This window comes from Phasianus colchicus, chromosome 5, assembly GCF_987193195.1.
Source record: "Phasianus colchicus chromosome 5, bPhaCol1.hap1.1, whole genome shotgun sequence".
Classification (NCBI taxonomy): domain Eukaryota; kingdom Metazoa; phylum Chordata; class Aves; order Galliformes; family Phasianidae; genus Phasianus; species Phasianus colchicus.
The window spans coordinates 58,880,479-58,892,805 of NC_143440.1; the positions used below are offsets into that span (position 1 = coordinate 58,880,479).

General features: G+C 51.9%; 1 protein-coding gene across 1 annotated transcript; it reads right to left on the reverse strand.

Annotated features, from left to right (window-relative positions):
• Window positions 1-840: 840 nt before the first annotated feature.
• On the reverse strand, window positions 841-12,237 carry DNAAF2 (dynein axonemal assembly factor 2). Its single transcript, XM_031602261.2, has 3 exons — window positions 10,631-12,237; window positions 3,374-3,520; window positions 841-2,069 (listed from the first exon to the last, which is right to left on the reverse strand). The coding sequence occupies exons 1-3, from the start codon at window positions 12,221-12,223 to the stop codon at window positions 1,602-1,604; spliced, it is 2,208 nt and encodes a 735-aa protein (XP_031458121.2). The 5' UTR covers window positions 12,224-12,237; the 3' UTR covers window positions 841-1,601.
• Between the last annotated feature and the right edge of the window lie 90 nt (window positions 12,238-12,327).

A 12,327-nucleotide genomic window follows, 5' to 3' on the forward strand; every position in this document is an offset into this window, starting at 1 on the left:
CTTCATTGTGGTTTGAATGAATGGCACTAATGGAGGTAGAATAGAGGAACAGCTGTGTGATGCCCCCCAGCTTGCATTGGAGCTGTCAGCGGTGTGAAGTGGGAGCAGTGCTGGGTGATGGAAGGGGCTGAATGGAGGTGAAAGCAGCACAGCCCTTCGTTAACACCCAGCACTCGTCAGTCTGTGTTAAGGTGATGCACAGCACCACTGGCAGCAGAGAGGTTTTGTGGTGTTAGCAAATGAAGCTGCTACTGAAGGTGGCACAGGTAGATTTTACGTTGAGGGATGCGGGGGGAATATGAAAAACCAACTTTCTTAATCAGATGGAATAGGACTGGTGTTGTCAGGAAACCAGTGACAACAGCACACGGGGACACAGGCAGCACTGCCTTTCTTCCCCCCTTTGACATCACTTCAGGTTGTGAGCATGTCACTGAAATGTTCTTTCCAGAGCAAGCCAGGTTTTGTGAAATAGTCCAATACAAAATGTTTATTCTGAATGTGCCATGATAAACTGCATTCTTGTTACGGGTAATTTGTGTGCCAAGATTTTGTATGAGCTTTGGTATTTGCTACATTTCATTGTTCCACAGTCAGGGCTGATGCTGAGAACAGCAGTGCGGGCTGTGTCAGCTCCCCCCATCCCTCCCCCAGAGCTGCACACCATGGGCTCACCTTCCCTGCACAGCCCCTACCCCCGGGTCCTCTGTCCCTAGGGACTTCTGCACATGCAGAGCAACATGGAGGTAATTCCAGAGCCGCTGTGAAACACGTCCCATTTAACTGTGTTCTGAAGAGCTACAGCTTGTGCAACTCAAAAACCAGAAGCAGAAGCAGTCAGAATGGGAATTGAAAGTTTACTGTAGATTTGTTCTCCTGGTTATTGCACTTCAGAGAGGAGGAGCCCGCAGCGTGCTGCAGCTCTCAAAGAGCTGCTTCTCAACAGCGCATCTCAGCTCAGCTGGATGAAGGGAATCAGTTCCAAAAGTCGCCTGCACTGAGCAGACATTCACGAGACAGGATGGTTTTATTGCATGGTTGTGTTTGTTCAGCTGACAGACGGGGCTGTGCTTGGATGCTGCATCACTGAAAACATGTACTAGGGCAGAATATGTGGTATAAATGCTAATTATTTCTAGGAGACTAATTAGAACTTCTCCGTGTAATTAGGAATTTCATTTGATTGCTAGAACTCGGCGGCTGCCTAATCCTGCAGTTATCACAAAATGAAGGGTTTGAGCAAATGATGAACACTGCTCATTTCTAGGTGGACTAAATACAGCGGCTCCTGAGGGAGCCATTAGAAGAAGAATATACAACTACTCTGTGTAATTTGGCAACAGATTAAGAAAGTTACATAAACAATACAGAGGCACTGTCTTCCAGGAGCGCAGAGCTTCAGCTGCATCGTTCCTGTCAGTGAAATTATTTCAACCCATACGTATGATGAAAGGAAACTTAGACCTATTAACTTCAGAAAGTATTAATGGCTTAAGTGTTCTCCGTTGACAGATTAAAGTTTTAGAAAGAACCCGGTTCTGCTTTCAGCCCTGCAGCCATAAACCACAGTCAAACGAGGAGGAAATGCTGGCGCGGCCCCGCTAGTCCAGTTCATACAGCACAGAGTTCTGGAAGGCGATGCTGCAGTGTGTGCTGTGGTCTGTAATGCTCTGCACGCTCCCATCCTCACCCACCTCCTGCAGGAGGGGGGATGCAGCTGGGCTCCCCGCCCCCCCTGCCCGACCCCCCTCCAGCCCCAGACCCGCAAATGCCTCATCTAAAGCTCGCTCTTTTCCCCCAGCTTTGCCAGGAAGTGCTGCACTGGTGTCAGAAGGTTCCTGCTGCAAACAATGCTGTGAACTTCCATCCACTTCTCTTATTGTTTCAGCTGTTAGAAAAGATGTGGCAGCTTGCTGGCTTTCTGTAGGCTGTTCCTCAGCCGTGTCAGTGGCAGTAAGCTCTGGCTCTGGCTCTGTTTGGAGGTGGTCCTCGTTCTTCGCAGCAACGTCTCCTGAGCTGCTCACTGCTTGTTTGGTTTCATCACGTTCAGAACAGGCTGCTTCCTGTGGCTGGGGAGAAAATACATTCATTGTTTTATATTGAAGCTGACCAGGCAGCCCGTGCTGCTGTGAATGCAGGCGGGGACACTCGTTTCTCCCCCCAGGAAGCAGTCAATGTGGTGCAGAGGTTTTCCTGATCCCATGCAGTGGGAATGAGGGGCCGGGAGGCTGCTCGCTTCCTCAGGGTTTCCTCTGCAGTAGGAAATGCTACTGGGCGGCTTCCACGCGGTCATGGCTTATAATGCAATTAACAGAGTGGAAAAAGGCAAGCCACCGTGCCCAGGGGTGACAACATCAGCCAAAGGAGCCAAATTCTCATTGCGAGGAGCAGGTTTTAACCTTACAGTGAGGGAAACGACCGTCTTACTGTTTGAGAACATAGGGACTGGCAAGTGGGCTGCCTTTCTCCATCGGCCTCAGTGAGTTCATCAACAGAGGAATTGCTCTGTTTGCCTCAGGAGGCAGTGAGCTGTGCCACCTGCTGCTGCCTGATCCCCACAGGTAGCACAGCCTCCCACCAGCAGGCAGGGGACAGCTGGGCACGGGGCTGCACTGCCTGCATCACAGCTTCCCTGACCCCAGAGCCGTGTCTCACTCTGCTAAGGACCAAAAGAAATACTTTTAAGAGTTTGAGACCCAATTCTTCACAAACAAAATTCTCCAGGTTTTCACTGTCCTTGTGATAAGGCAGAGCATGAAATACTGGCAGCAACAGAACTCTCTCTGCCCATCCTAAGGAGCCCTTCACGTGTCAGCCACTAGCAGCAGCTTCCTGCCCTCCCTCCTGCCTCAAGTCCCTGGGGTAAGCCCAGCTCTGCTTACCAGGCTCCACCCAACTGTTGTATATAGGAAGAACGTGGAGCATTCACTTATTTAGTTCAACGTTAAGAATGTTCTGGTTTTGTTCCGAAGACATCTGCCCTGATTAGTTTGCAGTGTGTTGTTATCACCTGAATGCACGTGGGACTGCTCTAAAGAAGGCACACTAGGTAACTAGTTGGCCACTTTTCTATCAGCAAGAGACAGTGCATGGATGCCACTGTGTACTCCTGCAAGATGAAAGAACGTCTTCAACGATTGCATCACGGCTCTCCACCTTCCCAGTGAAATATAATGAAGTTTCAATCCCTTGGTGACATTAAATGGCACAAGCATGAACCTCTTCCTACAAACTGACACCAACGCTTACAAACACACCATACGCTATGGTTTTTTGTGCTACATCAAGACAGAGCTGTTTCACTCAAGCTGATGCTCTCTGGCTGACGTACAGAAATCAGTCAGCAGCATGTACTGCTGCCAGAGCTCCTTACCTTCAGCCTGATCTGACTTCTGTCCTCAGACACATCAAGCACTTCAATCAACATCTGAGCTTCCAGGTCCGACTGCATGCACGAGGAGGGGCACAGAACAGTGCGTAGGAATCCATCAACGTTTTCTTCACTGACAAACAACCTCTCCTAAAGAAAAGAAAGAGCAGCTTATGTTCATTCTGCCCCATACTTCAGAGGTAGTGGAGCAAGAAACCCACATGGAACAACGCCAGGAGCCCAAGTCACAAAGCAGCAGTCCCAGCACTTGTGGATACAGATTCTGCGTGGGACACTCAGAAGGGATGCAGTGAAGCCAACACAGAGCAGCATTTAGCTCATGTTGATGACAAGTGCAGAGGAAAGCAACGTGCTTTCTCTCTTTGGATCCACGATTCATATACAGATCTGTGGAACGATTCGCAGCGATGCGGTTCTGCTGTCCTCACCTGTCCTACCATCAGGGGGTCTCGAGCATGCAGGGATTTGTTTCAGCCTCTTGCTTTGGGAAAATGCAAACACCTGAGGCATTCAGACCTCCTGAAGCCACAGCCATGAAACATGCATGACAGTATTCCTTTCACGTTCACCTGAGAAGGCTCCTCAGGTCTCCCCTTAGGCATGAGCCAAGAGTGGCTGGAAGAAGCAGAGAGGTGCCCAAGGCTCACGCAGGCTGGGGCAGGTCCTGAGGCTGTGTCAGCTGCAGTTCAGCAGCAGCACCAAACACGTTGCCACAGGTTTTAAGATTTCAATCACTTACAGTTAATGAACAGCCCTAAAACACATCCTGGAGGAGCAGTTTCCTAAGTGTGGTGGAGCCCGGTGCTCCTATTCTTCCAAAGACATCTGCTTAAGGCTGTGGGGAGACAACCCTCACTCAGCACAGCAAAACCAGTTCAACCCAGAGGGCTGCTTGGGGGAATCACGTTTCCATTCAGCAGTGAATACTTGAGTTGGAAACAGGAGGAATAAGTTACAAGGCTTCTGCTGTCGCTCATATCCAAAACATCTCATTCTGTCATACCCTCTCATCAGCCCAACGAAAGTTACATCCAGTTAGCACCACCACCTTGCAGCCTGAGCAACAAAGAGGTAGTTCTGCACATTTTTGCCCCCTATGGATGCAGCCTTATGCACACTCAGATGCTGCACTGTTTCTGAGGTACAACACTGAACTGTTGTCTTAACAGAAACAAAATCTGTATGGGAAAAATAAAATAGCTCCCTATTATTTTCACTATTTAGTGCAGGAGTGGAGCATCACAAGTGGAAACTTCCGCAAAGCTTCAACACAACAGGCTCAACATCTAGATGAGGACAAGAAGCCACTGCTCGTGCTGATGCTTGCACCATTCTGTCTCATTGCTGCAGGTCCTGTACCAGCTTTGTGCTGTTCTTCCACAGCCCTGCACTTACAGTTCAAGGAAGTACTCAAAGACTGAAAGCCAGCAGCCAGGCAGAAATCAAAGCAGCAGGTGCTGCTGGCACAAGCAGTGCCATTTGTTACCAATACAATGACTGTCATTAGCGTGTTCAGACAACCAGCAACTGTAATTCAAACTCTGCGTTCACAGCGAGCATATGCCGAGCCATTTCTACTCCTGCAGATGTTATCAAGGCACAGACTTTGGCAAGAAGTCATTGAGGAATGTATTTAAAAAGCTGTTTGCTCTGGCCTGTAAATGCAGCAGCAAGTGACCAGCCTGCACGGATGATTTCAGTGACCCTATAAATAAATTATTGCGTCTTAAACTGTTTGTTTTCTGCTACCTATGATACTGTTGTAGCAGCTCAGAACTGCATTTGCTCTTTCCTGTGGCTCTCAGCCATGCTCTCGCACAGCTGCACTCTGAGCCCTCTGCTCTGCACTGCATACTCCAGGCCCTGACACAGGCTGCAAGGGTTTTAAAAGAGGGGCAGACCTCAGGCTTACAGCATTTGTGCATCTTCTGTGGGGAGAGACTGATCCCTGGAGCACAGATCTGCATCCACAGACCCTTCTGTTTGTAGGGTCTCACTGCATGGGGCCTTGAGACTCACGGTTCTGGGGAGTGGAAGTGCTGAACTGGAGGTTCAAGGGGAAAACTTTGTTAAGGTTTGAATGACTGCAAAGATCCAACAGCTCAAAAAGCTCTTCCCTGGGCTTCATCAGTAGGTGAATGTTTCCTGACACAACCACGCCGTGTAAGAACATTATTCCCATAGTGAACCTACCAATTCAAAGTTCATCAGGCATTTGTTTGCTTTACAGCAGAAGCAAACTAACTATCATCTGAATGTCCTTTGGAAAGAGGTTACTTTGGAAGAAAAAAAACAACAGTGACTTGATTCTGTTCTCCTTTTCCAACCTCGTCTGCTCTCCCAAAAACCTCATTAAGGGTCCTGAAGTGCTGAGCCCAAAATTAAGTGAACCAAACCCAAACTTTCATAAAGTTTAAATGCGAAAGGCTCATTTTCTGGCACCATTTTCTAAGATGATGCCATCTAAGAGGTGCCCCTAACCAAGGGATACTGACTTTTTAGCAGGTTGGTGACTGAAAATGGTAACACTGATTGGATGTTAAAAGAAAACATCTAACAGCTCAGAACAGCTTGGAACCAAAGGCAAAACGTGGGTGCAGTAAAGCAGTAAAGGCAGCAGGGCTTCATCCAAGCTCACAGCTGTGATCCAGCACTGCTGGCTGGATGTGCTGGCACCCTGCAGGAACACACTGCAGCAGTCCATCCATTCCCCAGCTCTGAGCTCTTCCTGATAATCAGAGCCTCAAAATGCAAAGGTTTCTTGCACTCCAACAACTCTGCAGGCTGCACACTCGGTTGCCCTTCAAACCAAGACTGTTTCTCTACCAGAGTCCTAAGTCTGAGGTCACTGATCATGAGGAAAGCTGAGCAGGGAAACAGGCCCAGCCACAGTGCCTGGACACAGTCCAGAGGTTGGACACGTGGCAGCGACCAGAGGTTACAGTGCTTCAGCATTATCTAAGGGCTCCTAGCAAAGGAAAAAACAGCAAGAGCTTTGACAGGGTCTCACTGGGCTCCGGTGGCCAGGCCAAGCAAAAATATCACAGTGTTCAGTAACACACCCATCAAACACTTCCCCATGAAGACATAAGTACTTCCACAAAAGTGAAGCAAAGCTTCGTGTCACTGCACAATTCTCTTTCAGATACCTGTGTTAAGTGATGCTCACAACACATCTTTCCTAAGCAAAGAAAAGATTCTATATCACACAATAGTGAAAAAGCAAGTTTCTTTGGTTGCACTGATGGTAGGTAAGGGAAATGAATGGTACATGCAAATGCCAAGGGGCTGCAACAGCGAGCCAGAGAGGAGCAGCTGAGTATCCTGGCTTGTATTTCTGTTCAGAATCAAACAGGAGAGCAAACATGACACAACAGCACTCTACAAAGCCATGGTTTCAGTAATTTCCCAACTCCAGCTCTGCTGTGAACTGAGACGTTCCAGGACACGCTGTTCTCAGAAACCTTGCCTGGCAGGCTCACAAATGTTACTGATGGGTATTTAGCTCTCAGCTATTCTTTTTCATAACATATTTCACAGGTTCTGTTATCTTAAAAAGAAAGGGGGGAGGGTTCTCCGGTGTAGTGGGTTTCCTCAGTGTGAGCTCTTAGGATTCAGACACTCTCTCCTGGAAAAACAGACTGGGAGAGATGGGCAGAGGGATCAACATGCTGAGGTCTGCAGCAGAGCATAACAGCCTGTGACAAACAGTAACATCTGAGCCCCCGAAATATAAATCCAAATCCAACGTTATGAAATTTCTATTTTTCATAGGATTTCTGCTCACTGTGGTTTGGCCAAGGAGTGAGACTCCTCTGAAAGAAAAAGAAGCAATGGCTGCAACTGCTGATCAGAGAGGTACGGCTCAGGGTTGGCAGAGAGCTATTCATTGTGCAGCAAAGTGGGAACATCGGTGACGTTAAGAGCTATCAAATGAAGGAGTCCTTGCAGCAACACATCTGAGGTCTGGGGGGGCGGAGGACTGTTGTGCTGCAGAGGTTTGCTGAAAATAAGCACTTGCTTTAGCTGGGGTGGAAATCCAGACTGCTCAGCATCTATGGAAACCAAGCTCTAAATATACCATCTTTCAGCACAGCAATTCAAGAGGCTCTGCCTTTACAAAAGGAAACCCAGTCCTTGAAGTTCTGTTTCAAGAGCGCTGTTCTAAGCGGAGCACGACTCATTCTTCTTCCATTATCTGCATCAGTCCAATTTCTGAGGAGAAAAGAGGCCATTGTGGTAACAGAAGTTCAGAAGCACGCGAGGCAGAGCTGTGCAATTACGGGCGCAGCTATCGGCATGTTGATCTGGGCAGAGGCACACAGGAGATAAAAATGAAGCAATGTGCTGCGCTACATCGCAGCCTGGGGATGGGGCTCTGAAGACATACATTCTGCTCATGCAGCGAGCAATTATCCCAATGCATTTTGCTGGCTGTTTGGTGAGTTAATGGGAGGCAATTACACGGGCAGCATCACAGGGGAATGGAACAGCCAGCGGCGAGCGAGGCACGTTTCTGCATTGCTCACCCAGCAAGGAACCTGCTCCAGCCCTTCGTCTCCCATAAGAAGCAGATTCCTAGAAGATATCAGGATGGGCATTTCCTGTCCATGAAGAACACTGGGCTCTTTGTTTGCTATGTGGGAGAAGAGGCTACAAGCAGGCAGACAGCAGAACAACCAAGAGGTAAAGGATAACATTCAGCTCACCCAGGCCAAACGCCACCTAATGCCATTCAGCAGGGCACTGCTGCTGAGCTTATCCCTAAAGTGCTCTCCTCTGTGACCGATGCAGCTGCTGGCAGATCCCAATGCAGAAAACGTAGCTCTGATTTACAGGAATAGATCCAAAGGAGAAAAATAACAGAGATTACAGCAGACAAATTGAGGAAACCAACATTAGTAGAGGAGAAGCTACCACAGACTAATCGTTAATGGACAGAAGACAGCATATAATAGTAGCTCTAATTAAATATTAATTTTTCTCACTTCACTCTGAGTGAATGCAGCTATCTGTGCTGGCACAGGCACTTCTGGGAAATAGCACAGTTCAGAAAAAAGCAAACAGAACAAATGACTTCAGATTATTCCAACTGCTTCAATTTGCTGCCCTGGATCCAAAAGGGCTGCACCGCAGAAGAAATCCATCTTTTCTACTCTGCTACATAAATGAATGGTTGGGGGGACTGTGACTAATTCCAAAGCTCCTACTACTCCTCCATCCAAAACACTTTGCAATGTATCATAAACTCAGAACATTTAAAGATACGGGGGTTTTGTCAAAAAAAAAAAAGGTTGCATTGATCAAAATCCCATTGAGTAGCATTTGAACACCTTTCCCTAGAAAGACATCCCCCCCATTGTAATAACGAATACACACATCAAATATCCTAACCACAAGGCTGAGATCAAAGCATGCAAACACATCCGTCAGCCAAAGCACCAGACACTGCAGCAGAATTTCCTGCTCCCAAAATGAATTTTCACGAAGAACCCTGCAAAGAGTCACAGAAAGCTGTGCTCTGCTCCCTTACAATGTAGGATTTTGCTAAAACCGTTTAAAACGAAAAATGCTAATGAATGAGCATTGATCAAAGTGGCATCTGCAAACCACTGTATCCTCACCCCATCATCATTTCTGCTAACGTCCCTGGAGAACTGCAGCAGGCTATCAGATACTCCAGGAGTAAGATTGCTGGATGTATGTTTAGAACTGTCTGCTATAAACGAGTAAGCAGACTGACATGCATCATGGCACGTGATGCAAACTAGGTGACAAAGCAGTCAGAACGTTTCTACTTGCCATTCATCCCTTCCTTACCCATACAGAACACAGGCAGCAATTGGCACAACAGCTTCCTGCGTGCAACCTGACACTGCATCAGCACCCAGAACTTGCTTCCACCGACCAGCACCACTGCCAAATGCTTTGTGCTCCCGACTGTACAGACTTGCAGGCTCCTGCTCTGCTACAAGTCGAGGAAATGCACTGTAAGCAGTTCAGTGTAGGTGGTTCTCAATAAATCCATCCTCTCTGATACCCAGCTGATCAGCTCCTCCTTCAGAGAAGCTCACAGGAAGGTGTGTAGCCTGCTAGAGGGGAAATAAACAGGAAGCTTCAGCTGCACAGATACTAATGGGATAAGTGTATCTCCCTCTGAATCAGGCAGTATGCTCTAACTGTAGGGACTGAGCAATTAAGGCCCTCCAAGCCATCATCCCTTTGGATATACTTTGCCAGTTTTGCAGACTCGTGCTCCCATGCTTTGTGATCCAAAGTGCAAAGTGTTTGATTTTCTAAAACAAAGATAAGCTCAAAGTCAGAGGGCTGAAGAGTTCAGGAAGAATTACACAGCCTTAACTCTTGCTCACATAAGTTACATGAGGCACCAAGCTTACAGAAGGGTGGATCTGATGGAGAACTTCTCCACCAAACTTGTGTGAGTGCTGCTTCACAGAGCATCTTTTGGGGAGAATGCTGGCCCTCAGCGAGGTGTCAGCCAGATGCAGCAGACATGCTGTATTCCTCCATCACACAGAGCATCTGCTGCCTAATGGCTCTCAGAAGAAAAAACATCTCCACGAGAACCATACTCAGATCTCTGTAATGAGAGGATGGGGAAGCACACCAGCACAGGGGGAGACTGCTCACAGCTACCATGGCTACAGTACTGTGTTTTGCAGCTGTAGAGAGAATGCTGTCCTGAAAGGCGGATGGGTACACTCCCCTCACACCTGCATTTCAAGGAACTGCACATGTGCGTGTCTCTGGTGGATGACCAACATCTCCTTTCTTCACATACACAGACTGTGTGAGCCAGGAGGTTGTTACAGAACAGCTGAGGTTGAAAGGGACCTCTGGAGATCATCTTACTCAACATCCTCATCCCGCAGGTTACTATTGTGTTTGCAGTGTTGTTGTGAGAAGCAGCTGGTGAGCCTGGCAATCTTGGCAAACACACATGGGTAAGGTTAAGGATGAAGGCCAGGCCATTCTCACTCGTATCAGCATTTCTTTCAGGAAAAGACTCAGCTCTGGAGGCAGAAGTCATTCCAACCCCAAGGACGAAGCTATCAGCTCCACAGCACGACCTCAGTTCCGCTCACAAGATACCAGGACTAATTACGTCTTTCGTCACATCTGCTACCAGCCCTGCAAGTGATAACCCAAGAGCTCCCTGAGATACCACACACAGTGCTGCGATGTGGGGAGAGCATAGCAACCCCTGGAAGCTGTTACCTGCAGAGCGGAGGCGTCGAGGCCGAAGCAGTACTTCTCCCAAAGCCCGGTGCTCTCCGTGGCCTTGGCGAGCAGGATGGCAGCGTTGTGGGCGCTCACGCTGACGCTGGTCTCGGGGGCAGCCAGCCTATTGGCGGCTGGGAACTGCAGGACGAGGGCATAGGCAACGGCACCGCTGAAAAAGCGGACGCTGTAGCGGTTGGCGGCCACCTCCCCGCTGAGGCTCTGGGGCTGGATGCCGGGCACCAGCAGGAGCAGGGTGAGGGAGGCCTCATCCTGGCGGCACTGGAAGGGAGGGCACGCGGCAGCGGCGGGACGGGAGTCACCGGAGTCACCCCCGCCCCGGGACTGAGCCATGTAACCGGGGCTGCCCTCGGCCGGACACGGAGGGGGAGCCCCGTCGGGAGAAGCCGGCTCGGAGCCGGCGCTCGGAGCGGGGAAAGCGGCTCCAGGCTCGGGGCCGGCGCTCGGGGAAGCGGCCTCGGAGCGGGGCGGAGAGGAGGAAGCGGCCGCCGGCTCGTCCGGGAGCTCCGGGCCGGGCCGGGGCTCCTCCCGCCGCTCCCCGCCGGCCTCCCCGAGCGGCGTCCCCGGGCCGGGCGGCGGTACGACGGGCAGCGTGACCAGCAGCCGCCGCTCGGCCTTGTCGAAAACGGCGCGGCCTGCGCTCTCGTCCACGCGGTACGGGAGGCGGAGGCGGAGGCGGTAGGCGGGCCGCCGGGAGTCGAGGCGCAGCTCCCGCGGGCGGACCTCCAGCTCGGCCAAGGCGGCGGAGCGGAGCAGCGGCAGCTCCACCGTCACCACCAGCTCCCGGGGCACCGGGCCGGGCGCCGAGTCGCGGCGGTAGTCCTGCAGGTCCACGTAGGAGCGGTGGCGGATGGTCCAGCGCGGGGTGGTGGGGCCGGGCGGCGGGCCGGGGGCCGGCGGGGGAGCGGCGGGCGGAGGGCCGGGCGGGGGTGGGGGCGGCAGCGGGGCGGCGTCGGAGGGCGGCCGCGGGGCGCCGCCGGGCAGCGGGGAGCGGATGACGGGCGCCTGCGGGACGCCCTTGTAGCGGGCGCCGCGGAGCACGGAGGCGTTGACGCGGTCGAGCTGCGCGGAGAAGCGGCTGTCCACGGCCTCCATGGCCGCGTCGCTGAGCAGGCGGCGGAAGCGGGCGCTGCGGGCGGCCAGGCGGAGCGCGGCGGGGTGGAAGACCACGTCGTAAACGAAGCAGCGGCGGCCGGCCCGGCCCAGCTCCTCGCGGCCCGGCGCCAGGCTGTGGGGCAGCGCCCAGCGGTGGCCGCCCGGCTCGGCGCGGGCCTGCGGCGGGGCGACGTGCGGGTTGCTGCAGATGTTGAGGTAGCAGCGGCGGGAGCCGGCCTGACTGGTGCGCAGCACGAAGCCCGGCGTCGGGTGGATGAAGCGCACCTCCACGCCGCGCTCCCGCTCCAGGGCCGTCACCTCCTCCTCGTACAGCCGCCGCTGCTCCGGGTCGGCCAGCTCCGCCGCGTACTCGGCGAACAGCGCCCGGAACCGCTCGTCGCGGAAGGCCCGCTGCAGCCGCTCCGCTTCCTCGGAGCTCAGCTCCAGCTCCTCTAGCCGCCCCGGGCCCGCCATGGCCGCGCCGGTTGCTGTGGAGACGGGTAAACAAGATGGCGGCTCCGCTCCCGCCGCGCGCGTTGCTGTGGCGACGCTAAACAAGATGGCGGCGCCCTGGTCTT

Excerpts from the sequence above, each read along its gene's own strand:
- DNAAF2 (XM_031602261.2), bottom strand. The coding sequence starts at position 12,223 with ATGGCGGGCCCGGGGCGGCTAGAGGAGCTGGAGCTGAGCTCCGAGGAA. Across the intron at positions 3,521-10,630 it reads TCGACGCCTCCGCTCTGCAG|GAGAGGTTGTTTGTCAGTGA; the intron begins GTAACAGCTTCC and ends TCTTTTCTTTAG. Across the intron at positions 2,070-3,373 it reads GAAGTCAGATCAGGCTGAAG|CCACAGGAAGCAGCCTGTTC; the intron begins GTAAGGAGCTCT and ends TTTTCTCCCCAG.